This window comes from Nomascus leucogenys, chromosome 5 (assembly GCF_006542625.1).
Source record: "Nomascus leucogenys isolate Asia chromosome 5, Asia_NLE_v1, whole genome shotgun sequence".
NCBI lineage: Eukaryota > Metazoa > Chordata > Mammalia > Primates > Hylobatidae > Nomascus > Nomascus leucogenys.
The window spans coordinates 60,478,188-60,493,579 of record NC_044385.1 but is presented as its reverse complement, the minus strand read 5'-3'; the positions used below and the strand labels follow the sequence as shown (position 1 = coordinate 60,493,579).

The window sequence follows — 15,392 nt, the reverse complement described above, 5'->3', positions numbered from 1 at the left end:
CACAGTGTCTATTTTAGGGGTGTGTGCCACAGTGGGGTGCATGCATCATTACTATTGGTTGCAGACTCAGATCTGAACAAAAAGATATAGTCAAGAAAGTGTGACTTCTTCTTCATCCCATCTGCCTCAGTCCCCAGCCCCTTCCTACCTCTTGCTCACCCACACCTTCTCAGTAGCCAGTCTTTTCCATTTTAGGTTTACCTTCCTCTATTTCATCTGCAAAAAATGAACAGATGTATGTTTTCTTAGGCTCCCTTCATACTTACATGAGGACAGCATACAGTAGATAGTCTTTTGAACTTTACTTTTTCACTGAATAGTATGGTCCTCAAAATTACTCCATATTAATTCATGGACATTGGCCGGGCGCGGTGGCTCACGCTTGTAATCCCAGCACTTTGGGAGGCTGAGGCGGGTGGATCACGAGGTCAGGAGATCGAGACCACGGTGAAACCCCATCTCTACTAAAAATACAAAAAAATTAGCCGAGCGTGGTGGCGGGCGCCTGTAGTCCCAGCTACTCGGAGAGGCTGAGGCAGGAGAATGGCGTGAACCCAGGAGGTGGAGCTTGCAGTGAGCCGAGATCGTGCCACTGCACTCCAGCCTGGGTGACAGAGCGAGACTCCGTCTCAAAAAAAAAAAAAAAATTCATAGACGTCTTTGTTATTATTTTTCACAGCTGCATAGTACCCTATTATGTGGAGTTGCCATGATTATTCAGCTATTCACCCATATATATGAACATTTAGGTTGTTCTCACTATTGTGCAGTTATGTCACAAAGAATAACAATTGCATATGTATTTTGGTTTTTTGTTGTTGCTGTTGTTGTTTTTGTTTTTGTTTTTGAGATGGAGTCTCGCTGTGTCACCCAGACTGGAGTGCAGTGGTGAGGTCTTGGCTCACTGCAAGCTCTGCCTCCCGGGTTCATGCCATTCTCCTGCCTCAGCCTCCCGAGTAGCTGGGACTACAGGCACCTGCCACCACGCCCGGCTAATTTTTTTATTTTTGGTAGAGACGGGGTTTCACCATGTTAGCCAGGATGGTCTCGATCTCCTGACCTCATGATCCACCCGCCTCGACCTCCCAAAGTGCTGGGATTACAGGCGTGAGCCACCGCGCCCGGACGTATTTTGTTTTTATGGAGGTATATCCTCAGGGTAGATTCCTAGAAGTGGGATTGTAGGTATGTACATACTTAGCTTTGTTCAATTATATCAAATTTTGCTCTTGAAGATGGTAACAATTTAGATTCCCAGCAGCAGTGTAGGAGAGTGTATGTTCTGACAGCCTGGCCAACACAATGTGTCTAAATTATTTCCAGTCTCACAGGCGAGAAATGGCATGTCAGTGTTGTTTTAATTTGCGTTTCTGTAATGATGAGTATGTTTGAACATTTTTTTCATAAGTTTGAGGGCCATTTTTGTACCTTTGTTGTGAATTATCTCCTCCTGACTTTTTTTCCATTTTTCTATCAGAATTGTCATTTTTTATTCCTCAGTTGTTAAGAATTCTTTACCAATTAGGCATTTTAACTTTCTGCCTAGGGTATATGTTGCTAAGATTTTTTTATCCAATTTTTAAGTTGTCGTCTAACTTAATCAGGTGTTTCTAGTCATGTAACACTTTTGTTTTTACTTGTTATTGTTATGTATTCAAACATAGAATCTTTTTTTTCATTGCCTCTAGATTTTGAGTCATTGCTTGAAAGACTTTCCTGTACCAGGGTTATAAAGGAATTCACCTATGTTTTCTTGTAGTGTTTGTATGATTTCACTTTTTAACACTTAGATCCCTAATTTATGTGAGGTTTATTCTTGTGTGGTATGAGATATGAATCTAAATTTGTCTTTTCTAAGTTGTTATGTGAACATCATTTACTTAAAAGTCCATCCTTAGGCCAGGTGCAGCGGCTCACACCTGTAATCCCAGCACTTTGGGAGGCTGAGGCAGGTGGATCACCTGAGGTCAGGAGTTCAAGACCACATGGAGAAACCCCATCTCTATTAAAAATACAAAAGTTAGCCGGGCGTGGTGGTATGCGCCTGTAATCCCAGCTACTTGGGAGGCTGAGGCAGGAGAATTGCTTGAACCTGGGAGGCAGAGGTTGCAGCGAGCTGAGATCACACCACTATACTCCAACCTGTGTGATAGAGTGAGACTCTGTCTCCAAAAAAGAAAAAAAAAAGTCCATCTTTAAACTTGAAATGCCATCATTATCATATACTAGATTTCCATGTCTATCAGAGTCTAATTATTACTTTATCCCACTAGTCCAGTGGTGTCCAGTCTTTTGCCTTCCCTGGGCCACATTGGAAGAAGAATAATTGTCTTAGGCCACATATAAAACACACTAATGATAGCTGATGAGCTAAAAAAAAAATTGAGAATTAATCTCATAATGCTTAAAGAAAGTTTACAAATTTGTGTTGAGCCGAATTCGAAGCTGTCCTGGGCTGCATGCAGCCGGCAGGCTACAAGTTGGACAAACTTGCACTACTCTATTCTTGTTTCTATGCCTGGATACCACATTCTTTTAATTATAGAGACTTCATGGTGTGTTTTAATGTCTAGTGGGGCTGGTCTTTCTTGTGTTTTCTTTTTCCAAGCTATTCTTGTATGTTTGTTGTTACATAGGAACTTTTGCATCAGTTTGCTCGTTCTATAACATAGTTTATTGGCATTATTACTCTGATTGCATTGAATTTATAAATTAACTCTGGAAGAAATGACATCCTATAATGTTGGGTCACCCTATCCAAGAATGCGGAATGTCTTTTCATTTATTCAAGTGTCTTCTAGAAGTATTTCAAATTTTTCCTCATATATTTTTCACACGTCTTATTAAATAAATTTCTAAATTTTTAATCATCTTTGTTGTTATTGTAAATGGCACTTTCTCCACTATTATTTATTTTAACTTTTGTTTGTATGTATTCAAGTTATTGGTTATTGTATGTTAATTTTATATCCTGCCAGTTTGCTGAATTTTTTTATTAGTTGAGTTACTTTTATCAGAGACTTTGGGGTTTGTAGATACACTATTACATCATCTGCAAATATACGATGTTACTTTACTCAATCACACACCTCTAACTGATTTTACTCTATAAATAAGTTTCATTGACTAAAACCTCTGCTCCACAATGTTAAGTAGCAGTGGACAAAGTGGATATCCTTGCCTTGTTTCCAATCTTAGTGGAAATACTTCTAGTCTTTCTGTATTAAGTAAAATACTTGCCTTAGGGTTAAAATACCTCTATTTTACCATGTTAAGACAGCATCCCTCAATGCCTATTTTCTAGAATATTCATTGATCATAAATGTGTGCTGAATTTTGCCAAATACTTTTGCAGCATCTATGAAGATAATATGATTTATTTTTATTAGATTAATTAATATGATGTTAATCATTCCTCACTTAAAGTCAATCTTGCATTCCTGGAATAAATCTCACTTTATCAAGGTATATTATTTTCTTAATGTGGTGTTGCGCTGTGCTTCTTTCTGGTGCTTCTATTTAGAATTTTTTGCATTCATGAGTAATACTAGCTTATAGTATTTTTTTCCTTATGCTTGCTTTTCTCATTTAGATATCAGTGCTAAAGTTACTTACTTTCAATACTCTGGAATAATTTGCAGAGCATTGAGACTATCCAGACTTTGAAAGTTTGTTAGAATTCGCTTGTGACACCATCTGTGCTTGGTTCTTTTTTGTGGGGTAGTTTTTTGGGTTTTTTTTTTTTTTGAGACGGAGTCTCGCTTTGTCACCCAGGCTGGAGTGCAGTGGCGCGATCTTGGCTCACTGTAAGCTCTGCCTCCCAGGTTCACACCATTCTCCTGCCTCAGCCTCCCAAGTAGCTGGACTACAGGCACCCGCCACCACGCCCAGCTAATTTTTTTTGTATTTTTAGTAGAGACAGGGTTTCACCGTGTTAGCCAGGATGGTCTCGATCTCCTGACCTCATGATCTGCCTGCCTCGGCCTCCCAAAGTGCTGGGATTACAGGCGTGAGCCACCGCACCCAGCCTTTGTGGAGTAGTTTTTTAACTTCCCCATTTCCTGTATAAGCACGGGTCTGATTAAACCTTCTCATTTAATGAGGTCAATTTTAGCAATCACTATTTCCCTATGGAACTGCCTGTTTCATCGTGGTTTTCAAACTTATTTGCAGAGTTCTGCATAGTTGTCTCTCCTTTTTTATTTCTTCTAATTCAATGGTTACTTTTCACTTGTCATTCCATGTGTTATTTGTGTTTTCTCATTTTTATCAACTTAGCTAGTGTTTTATTTATTTTGCTAATTTTCTCAAAAAACAGAATTTTGATTTATTAGATCTCTTTTATACTGTTTTCTTCCATGTTAATTTCTGCTTCTATCTTTATTATTTCCTTCCTTGTGCTTTCTTTTGACTCACTTTGTTGTTCTATTTCTAGGCTTTTGAATTAGGAACTTAGTTCTTCTTCTTCTTCTTTTTTTTTTTTTTCTAGAAGGAATTTTCGCTGTGTTGCCCAGGCTTCAGTACAATGGCACGGTCTTGGCTCACTGCAACCTCCACTTCCTGGGGTTCAAGCAATTCTCCTGCCTCAGCCTCCCAGATAGCTGGGATTACAGGCATGCACCATCATGCCCAGCTAATTTTTGTATTTTTAGTAGAGATGGGGTTTCACCATGTTGGCCAGGCTGGTCTCAAACTCCTGACCTCAGGTGATCTGCCCACCTCAGCCTCCCAAAGTGCTGGGATTACAGACGTGAGCTACCACACCCAGCCAGTTTATATTTTTATTGACAGAGATGTTTAGTACAATGAAATTTCCTCTTGTCACTGCTTTACATGCATGCCACCAAAAAAAAAAAAAAAGATTCTAAAATATAGTGTTTTCAATGTCATAATTTTCCTTAATTCTGTAGTTTCTGTTTGTATTTCACCCAAAAGTTATTTAAAGAGAGACTTTTAAATTTCTGGGTGAATGGGCCTTTTTGCTTTTTATTTGTGTCAGCAAATTCCAGATTTATTGCATTGTGTTTAGGGAGTATTATGTGTGGTCTTTCTACGTTATGAAAGTCATTGATGTTTATTTACCTTGGGCCCTGATGTGTGATCAGTTTCAGTGAATGTGCCATGGGCACTTGAGGAGAGTGTGTATCCTCCATTATCAGGGCTTCGCAGTCAGTATATGTCGTAAGACTTGCCTTGTTGAGTTCTTTTTAGGTCATCTCCTCACTTGTTAATCCACTTGACCTGTCTTGTACTGAAAGTCGTGTATTAAATCTAGCATTATTAGTGTGTTCTATGGGTCCTCACATCTTTTATTTTTGTTTCATAAAGGTGGTTTCTGTGATATTTGTGGGATAGATATTTGTAAATATTATGTCTGTGGTGTGGGTTGTAATTTTAGCATTAAAAATCTTTTTTGTCGTATTTAACACTTTTGACTTGAATTCCACTTTGTCTGATATCAGGATTTTTATCCCAGCTCATTTAGTATTCATTTCCTGCATTACTTTTGTCCATTCCTTAAGTGGCTTCTCACTAAGTCTCCTCATCTGTCCTCTCCATGGCCTTCGCTCACCATAACGCCTGTGATGGAGCAGGTGTGTGAGAAGTTGTAGTCCTGGCACTTGTTAATTTTTCTCCCTCAACTCACAGTTCTGCCTTTAAGTAATGCAAGGGTGTGTTTTTCTTTTTTTTTTTTTTTTTTTTTTTTTTTTGAGACGGAGTCTTGCTGTGTCTCCCAGGCTGGAGTGCAGTGGTGCAATCTCAGCTCACTGCAAGCTCCACCCTCCAGGTTCACGCCATTCTCCTGCCTCAGCCTCCCGAGTAGCTGAGACTACAGGCGCCCGCCACCACGCCTGGCTAATTTTTTGTATTTTTGGTAGAGACAGGGTTTCACCGTGTTAGCCAGGATGGTCTCGATCTCCTGACCTCATGATCCGCCCACCTCGGCCTTCCAAAGTGCTGGGATTATAGGCGTGAGCCACTGTGCCCGGTCTGTGTGGAATTTTTATAGCTGTGAAACTATTCCTTAGAGTTTGGGGATGACCTTTTGGGAAACTGATTACTATATAGCCAGCGTGGTCATCAGCTACCCAGAAGTCCATCCTTTTCCAATTTAATAATGCTATGAAATTTTAAAAAATCATAGCATTATTTTAATGGCTATGTAATATTTCAAGAAATACATGTATAATAACTTGATTCACTAATTGAAATTAGGTTTTTTCAGTTCATTTAATGCCACAATTCATAATTCAGGCTACCCTTTTATATTTAATAGGTTATACAATAAATTTTTGTTAAATAAATGAAGAGAGGAATGAATAAAAGATTGTGTAGGATGGGATGGGCTGAGAAACCAGTTGGCAGGTAGGATAGTGTTCTAATGGATGGAATATATATAGATATATCTATATATCTACATATATCTATATAGATCTATCTATCTAGATCTATACAGATCTATCTATCTATCTATCTATATAGTGAAATGAGGAAGTTGTTTAACCTTTACAATGATTGATTATTACAGTCAGGGTTTCCAGATGGCAGAAGATTGGTTAAAAGTGATCATCTGGCTGGGCACAGTGGCTCATCCCTGTAATCCCAGCACTTTGAGAGGCAGAGGTGGGTGGATCACTTGAGGCCAGGAGTTCAAGACTAGCCTGGGCAACATGGCAAAACCCCATCTCTACTAAAAATACAAAAGTCAGCCAGGTGCCTATAATCCCAGCTATTCGGGAGGCTGAGGCAGGAGAATCGCTTGAACCCAGGAGGCGGAAGTTGCAGTGAGCTGAGATCATGCCACTGCACTCCAGCCTGGGCGACAGAGTGAGACCCTGTCTTTAAAAAAAAAAAAAGTGATCATCTTACAGCATTTTTGGAAGGCCGTGTAAGTTTTGCATATGATAATCGGGGACATTTACTAGAAACAACCAAAGTTTCACTGGCATAGCATAACTAGCTTTGTCTGCTCAGGGAATTCTCAAGCCTGGTCTCTTATTTTATTTCATTTTATTTTATTTAACACAAGTAAAGGTCATTAGTGCCAGGCTTATGAAGTAGAACTGTATAATACAAGATTATGCCACAAAAGTAGTAGAGCTAACACGCACAGCTTTGTGCTTCCAGCCCAATCCTTTCTCTGTGATACCATATTTGCAGCAGCAGAATATACGTTTCCTTTTTTTAAAGGACTTTGTAATATTTGTTTCTAAATGATTTTATTTTAAATTAAAGATATCCTGAGGAACAAAAGAAGATTGCTAATAAGACACATTGTATGTAAGGAAGAATTTGATGGTATTTTCACCAGAAAAACCCTTAAGCTAATTTCCCAAACTTAATTAATCAGATCACAAAACCATTAACTTTTTCTCTTTGTACCAAAGCCTTTCATTAAAAATGGTGCTGTACAGATAGCTCTTTTCTTATCAACAAGGGAGAATTTAAATTTTATTTCTTAAAGACCTCTGCTGCAAAAGACGATTACATCCTCAGCTCTAATCAATGTCCAACTAGGTTAAAAAAAAACTGCTAGAATATTAAAAAAGTTAGAAGATTAATTACAAACTCCATAACTATTGAAGAAAGTACAGTTTCCTCTGAAGTGGAAAGCGTATTTAAATTTAAACATGCAGGGTTTATTTTTAATAAAATGGAGATGGGATTTTATTCACCGCTATGCCTTTGCTCAAGTAGTTTCCTTTACCTGGAGATCCCTCTTCTTCCTTCATCAGGGAAGCATGAACTCTTTCTTTTTTTTTTTTTTTTTTTTTTGAGACAGAATCTCGCTCTGTCGCCCAGGCTGGAGTGCAGTGGCCTGATCTCAGCTCATTGCAACCTCCACCTCCTGAGTTCAAGCAATTCTCCTGCCTCAGCCTCCTCAGTAGCTGGGACTACAGGTGCATGCCACCACACCCAGCTAATTTTCATATTTTCAGCAGAAACGGAGTTTCACTGTGTTGTCCAGGTTGGTCACGAACTCTTGAGCTCAGGCAATCTGCCCACCTCGGCTTCCCAAAGTGCTGGAATTACAGGCGTAAACCAGCGCGCCCAGCCAGAAGCATGAACTCTTTCTTCCAAATCAGTTCAGGCATCGAGTCTCTGGACGCTGCTCTTAGCCTCGATGGATGGAACATGGATTCCTAGTCAAGACTCTCTCATGCTTGCATCCCAATGCTTAGCAAATTGTCCTGAAACCAGGCTTACATGCTTTTCTTTTTAGTGAACCACAGAATCCTTTAAGCTGTGAGCTATATCTCACTCATTTGCACATTGTCAATGCTTAGCGCAGAACCTTGTACATAAAAAGCATGCAATAGATTTGTATTGAATGGAACCATTCAGTTTCCTGCATTTTCTTTGATTTGAGCAACAGTTTATGTGGATTTGCTGCTCAGACTTACTATGAAACTAAACTTATTTGTTGAATATTTTATTGATATAATAACTATAGGAAAAAAATTGTCACTTAGTTCAACCCCTTATACTTAATAAGGCCTCCTAGAATTGTAAGATGAACCTCTAGTGAGCAAAACAGTGAACTCTTACTGGATTAATTATTCCAATTATTTCTCAATTTTAAAGTCGGATAACTTGATAGTCACCATTAAACGCAAATCAGTGTTTATATAATAAATACATAGGCATATCAGTGACCCAGAAGAGATAAACAGGAACTCTTGAGTCTCAGATGGGGAAAATAACATACAAATACCAAAAAATAAAGTGAAGCTTTAAAAAAAAAAGGAGATACAACATAGAGAAAAAAGTCAACTTTATAACTGGCACTCTTGCCAAAAATATTTATTTATTTAAATGAAGACTCACTGGAGGGTTTTAAATACAAATTAATAAAATTAAGAACACTTGGATGACCATGTCCAAAACGGATCAATGCATTAATGGAAAGGCTTTACTTAATTTCTACCAGGTATCCAAAAGTTTTTATGAGAACTGTTAGGGTCAGAGGGGACACACACAAAAAAATTGTAAGATATGACTTATTTTCTCAATTTTTTTTTTTTTTTTTGAGAGGTAGTCTCACTCTGTCGCCCAGGCTGGAGTTCAGTGGCACGTGGCACGATCTCAGCTCACTTCAGCCTCCACCTCCTGGGTTCCAGCAATTCTTCTGCTTCAGCCTCCTGGGTAGCTGGGATTACAGGCACGCACCACCACGCCCGTCTAATTTCTTTTTTTTTTTTTTTTGAGACGGAGTCTCACTCTGTTGCCCAGGCTGGAGTGCAGTGGCACGATCTTGGCTCACTGGAAGCTCCACCTCCCAGGTTCACGCCGTTCTCCCGCCTCAGCCTCCCGAGTAGCTGGGACTACAGATCCCCGCCACCACGCCCAGCTAATTTTTTGTGTTTTTAGTAGAGACAGGATTTCACCATGTTAGCCAGGATGGTATCAATCTCCTGACCTCGCCTGCCTCGGCCTCCCAAAGTGCTAGGATAACAGCATGAGCCACCGCTCCCAGCCTAATTTTTGTATTTTTAGTAGAGATGGGGTTTCTCCATGTTGGCCAGGCTGGTGTCAAACTCCTGACCTCAGGTGATCCGCTAGCCTTGGCCTGGCAAACTGCTAGGACTCCTGGTGTGAGCCACTGTTCCCAGCCTCAACTTACTTTTACAGATAAGAATATAGGCCAGGCCGGGCACGGTGGCTCACTCCTGTAATCCCAGCACTTTGGGAGGCCGAGGTGGGTGGATCATGAGGTCAGGAGATCAAGACCATCCTGGCTAACATGGTGAAACCCCATCTCTACTCAAAATACAAAAAACAAAAATTAGCCAGGCGAGGTGGCGGGTGCCTGTAGTCCCAGCTACGCGGGAGGCTGAGGCAGGAGAATGGCGTGAACCCTGGTGGGTGGAGCCTGCAGTGAACCGAGATCGCGCCACTGCACTCCAGCCTGGGTGAAAGAGCGAGACTCCATCTCAAAAAAAAAAAAGAATATAGGCCGGGCGTGGGGGCTCACACCTGTAATCCTAACACTTTGGGAGGCCAAGGCGGGCCGATCACCTGAGGTGAGGAGTTTGAGACCAACGTGGCCAATATGGTAAAACCCCGTCTCTACTAAAAATACAAAATTAGCCAGGTGTGGTGACGCATGCCTGTAATCCCAGCTACTCTGGAGGCTGAGGCAGGGCAATCACTGGAACTTGGGAGGCGGACATTGCAGCGAGCGGAGATCGCACCATTGCACTCCAGCCTGGGCAACATGAGCGAAACTCTGTCTCAAAAAAAAAAAAAAAAAAAAGAATATAAAGCTAACATAAACAAATTGGGGAACTCATAATTTCTTAAGTAGATGATGAAGGCTGTGCGCTAGGGAGATTAATCCATGAGGCCTGGGTTAGAAAGTTTGGAAGCATCAAAGAGGAATTGGGGAACACATAATTATGAGTGCCTGGGGTTCGTGTGTAGCTGAGTGAGTGGGAGGTGTGACCTCACCCTCACATGTCTGGATGGCACAGGGTGAGTGAGCACCCACAAAACACCTGCTGAATAGATGAAAGAGCTGGAAGGCAATGGGTCTAGAGCTCGGGTGAAGGGTGTAAGCTTGAATACAAAAGTGAAACAGAAGGCATGGCAAAGACAAAAATGTCTTAGGGGAAGGGCAAAAGCAGGAAGGTGTTCTTCCACAGTGATGCCTGTTTTCCCCGTGGGGTAAGGGGTGAGCAGCTCTTCTGAGAATAATGGCAGAGAAAAGTTTCAGGATATGATTCATCTTCTAGGTTAACTTTGACCATTAAAGTGAGCCATTCGTAAGACGGTCTTTCACAAATCTCGCATTTCGGAATGCAAGATTCTTAGGTGGTTAATAACCAAGAGTACAAGTTTAACCATGAATAGGAGAACTATATTATTTTGGGTAAGTATTTAAAATGTTAAAGAAGAAACTCTTAAATAATGTATTTGTACATATATTGATATAGGTTAACATATGTTTGACATAATTAATTTTAATAATACAATAGATTTAGACTTAAAAGTTGCAAAGTTTAATCACAGAATCAATCGATACCACTAATGGTAACAAATACCAAATCTTTAGGTACTTAGTATTGTAGGGTTGACATGGCATGTGTAAAAATAGAGATTTTGACACTGCTTGTAGTGAACAGTTTATAATAAACTGTTTTAATTAATTCTTCAGGTCCTCAAATGGTAGAAGTCCAGAGTCAACAGTTTCAGATCAACTCCAACGACGGCAAGCCACTATTTACTGTGGATGAGAAGGAAGCTGTGGTCGGTACAGATAAACTTCGAGTAACTGGTATGTACTAACTCGAGAAAAACACAACATTCCATGGAGTACACATCTGCAAAAACACATTGTACTATTGACAAGCTTATGTGGAATCTTTGAAGCGGATAAGAGAGTTTGAATGTGTTGCTTTTTCTCCATTGCATTTCTGTTGAACTCCCTCGATGCTCTCCTAGAAGAACAAAATCCTCCCCACAGATCTTGGCCCACCTTTCTTCCACCACAGTTTTACCCTTTGTCCCTTCCTTCCTTCCTTCCTTCCTTCCCTCCTTCCTCCTTCTTTTTTTCTTTTTAGACACAGTCTTGCTCTGTTGCCCAGGCTGGAGTGCAGTAGCACCATCTTGGCTCACTACAACCTTCGCTTCCTGGGTTCAAGTGATTCTCCTGCCTCAGCCTCCCGAGTAGCTGAGACTACAGGCACCCGCCACCACACCTGGCTAATTTTTGTATTTTTAGTAGAGGCAGGGTTTCTCCATGTTGGCCAGGCTGGTCTCAAACTCCTGACCTCAAATGATTCACCCACCTCGGCCTCCCAAAGTGCTGGGATTACAGGTGTGAGCCACAACACCCTGCCACCTTTTGTCTTTTTCTAATTGGAGTAACCCACAGACTCATCAAATGTCACTATCATCTGTGCAGTTCAAATATCTGTTTCCCAAGTTTCTTTTATTCTCATCACATCATGTACTTGAATTCCTCGTATTTCTACAAAAAAAAGTTCTCTTTTTGACCTAAAAGTTGAATAGGGATCTCATAGCACTCATTTTTAAGACTGAGAAGAGAAAATTTTATGAAAAAAATGTTTCAGAACATATTCTAAATTCACTTGCTAAAGACTAGAAGACATAAGCAGACACTTGTTAAATCTATCCCAGTGCCTTTTTGTACTACTGTGAAAACCAACAGCAATGTTATTGTCTCACGCAATACTACCAATACTCCCAAATGAAAAAGAAATAATATTTCCTGGCCAAGGAAGTAGACTCCACCCTATTACAGGCCCTAACAAACTATAACAATCATAACCTAATGTTGCATACTCTAAGACGGTAATGTATCAGGTTTTGTTACTAAAATGAAGGACACTAGGGCATTTAATTAAAGGAAATTGGTCATTGTCCAACAAAGCACCTTGAGCGTCAGAAATGCACTGTTGTGTAGGATAAAGAATATGGGCTGGGTAGACTTGGATTCAGTTCCTACCTCTGCAATTACTAGCTGCGTAATTTCAAGCAAGTTAATTTTTGTTTTCTGTTTCCTAACTTCTAAAAGTGAGTTGATAATATCAACTGTACTATCATTGCTGGGTTAAGTGGATTAAATGTGCAAAGGACAGCAGAGTTCTTGGTAGAGTATCATTGCACTGCAGGGCAGTCAAATCTGCAGGGAAAACAGTCTAACAGCTTAGATCACTTCAAACCCAAGCCCTCCTACTCAGAGAATCAATAAAATGAACTTTTCCTTAGCCCAGGGCTCCTTCCGGGCCATGACATCAATTAGAGGAACAGGTGAGAAAAATTGATAAGCGACTGTATTATTTATTACCTGTATGCATGCATCAGAGCCATCCGGAGGGTCTGTTTAAAATATACTGCTGGGGGCCAAGCACAGTGGTTCACACTTGTAATCCCAGCACTTTGGGAGGCTGAGGCGGGTGGATCGCCTGAGCCCATGAGTTTAAGACCAGCCTGGACAACATGGCGAAACCCCATCTCTACAAAAGAAAAAATACAAAAATTATCCAGGTGTAGTGGTGCGTGCCTGTGGTCCCAGCTACTCGGGTGGCTGAGGTGGGAGGATCACCTGAGCCTGGGAGGCAGAGGTTGCAGTGAGCTGAGATTGAACCACTGCACCCCAGCCTGGGCAACAGAGTGAGACGGTGTCTCAGTAATAATAATAATAATAATAATAATAGTGCTGGGCCTCATCCCCAGAGCTTCTGATTCAGTAGGTCTGAAATGTGACTTGAGAATCTGTGTTTCTAGAAAGTCCCCAGGTGCTGCTGATGCCACAGCTCTGGGGACCACACTTTGAGAACCACTGCCATGGACTAACATGAATCAGCAGGAGAAACAACAGGTCAGCAACATGTTGACGCTCTCTGTAGAACAGCAGTCCCCAACCATTTTGGCACCAGGGACTGGTTTCATGGAAGAAAATGTTTTCACAGTGTGAGAGATGGTTTTGGGATGAAACTACTCCACCTCAGATCATCAGGTATTAGATTCTCATCAGGAGCATGCAACCTAGATCCCTCACACATACAGTTCACAGGAGGGTTTGTGCTCCTGTGAGAATCTAATGCCTCCACTGATCTGATAGGAGGCGGAGCTCAGGCAGTAATGCTCACTGGCCCGCTGCTCACCTCCTGCTGTGAGGCCCAGTTCCTAACAGGCCACTGACCAGTATCCGTCTATGGCCCAGGGATCTAGATTCCCTGCTCTAGAACATGCATTCAAGTTATCCTTTTAAAGGACAAGTTATAATCTTCTCTTTCATAATTTTTTTGCCTGAGGCACAATTTTCTCCCAAACTCCTCTGCAGTGCAGCTAACTAGAGCAAAATATACCCCATGTCTAATGACTATACGCTTTCCTTGTTATTTTGGTGTTGCAAACATTTCTAGTTTTTATTCACACCATGAACTGTGAGTGTACAGACAGTACAATTTTGAGCAGACCATAACTCTTCTCAATTTTCCAGTATGTTAATGGCTTCCTTACATTTTGTGATTAAAGAAACCAAGAGATTCCACGGTTTTGATGTTTCCCTTCTTGTTTTGTCTCTATCCAAGGTCTGACTCTCTAAACATTGTCTAGTGCAGGCTTTGTCGATCTTAACACTTTTTTTGTTTTAAATTTTTACTTTAAGTTCAGGGGTACAAGTGCAGGTTTGCTATATAGGTAATTTGTGTCATGGGGGTTTGTTGTACAGATTATTTCATCACCCAGGTATTAACCCAGGTTATTAGTTATTTTTGCTGATCCTCTCCCTCCTCCCATCCTCCACCCTTCAATAGGCCTCAGTGTGTGATGTTCTCCTCTATGTGTCCACATGTTCTCATCGTTCAGCTCCCACTTACAGGTGGGAGCATGCAGAATTTGGTTTTCTGTTCCTGTGTTAGTTTGCTAAGGATAATAGTCTCCACCTCCATCCGTGTCCCTAGAAGGGCATGCATGATCACATTCTTTTTAATGACTGCACAGTATTCCACATTTTCTTTATCCAATCTGTTACTGATGAGCATTTAGGGTGATTCTATGTCTTTGCTATTGAACCTTAGCATTGTTAACATTTTGGTGGAGGTTGGGGGAGACTGTCCTGTGCATTGCAGGACATTTAGTGGCATCCTTAGCCATTTAGTGGCATCCTTAGCCAGTAGTCATTCAGGAGCAGGTTGTTCAGTTTCCATGTAGTTGTGTACTTTTGAGTGAGTTTCTTAATCCTGAGTCCTAATTTGATTGCACTGTGGTCTGAGAGACAGTTTGTTATGATTTCCATTCTTTTGCATTTGCTGAGAAGTGTTTTACTTCCAATTATGTGGTCCATTTTAGAATAAGTGCAATGTGGTGCTGAGAAGAATGTATATTCTGTTGACTTGGGGTGGAGAGTTCTGTAGATGTCTATTAGGTCTGCTTGGTCCAGAGCTGAGTTCAAGTCCTCAATATCCTTGTTAATTTTCTGTCTCATTGATCTGTCTAATATTGACAGTGGAGTATTAAAGTCTCCCACTATCATTGTGCGGGAGTCTGAGTCTCTTTGTAGGTCTCTAAGAACTTGCTTTATGAGTCTGGGTGCTCCTGTATTGGGTGCATATATATTTAGGATAGTTAGCTCTTCTTGTTGAATTGATCCCTTTACCATTATGTAATGCCTTTCTTCATCTTTTTTGATCTTTGTTGGTTTAAAGTCTGTTTTATCAGAGACTAGGATTGTAATCCCTGCTTTTTCTTTTTTCCGTTTGCTTGGTAGATCTTCCTCCATCCCTTTATTTTTAGCCTGTGTGTGTTTCTACACATGAGATGGGTCTCCTGAATATAGCCTACCAATAGGTTTTGACTCTTTATCCAGTTTGCCAGTCTGTGTCTTTTAATTGGGGCATTTAGCCCATTTACATTTAAGG

At 40.7% G+C, this 15,392-nt stretch overlaps 1 protein-coding gene across 3 annotated transcripts in view; it reads left to right on the top strand.

The window, feature by feature from the left end:
• SGCG (sarcoglycan gamma) overlaps nucleotides 1-15,392 on the top strand; it is a 150,526-nt gene that overhangs the window by 92,607 nt on the left and 42,527 nt on the right. For all 3 annotated transcript variants that reach the window (XM_030813245.1, XM_030813246.1, XM_030813247.1), the window contains one exon: nucleotides 11,159-11,278. In XM_030813245.1, the coding sequence (XP_030669105.1) occupies nucleotides 11,159-11,278 (120 nt within the window). The remainder of the gene's footprint in view (nucleotides 1-11,158; nucleotides 11,279-15,392) is intronic.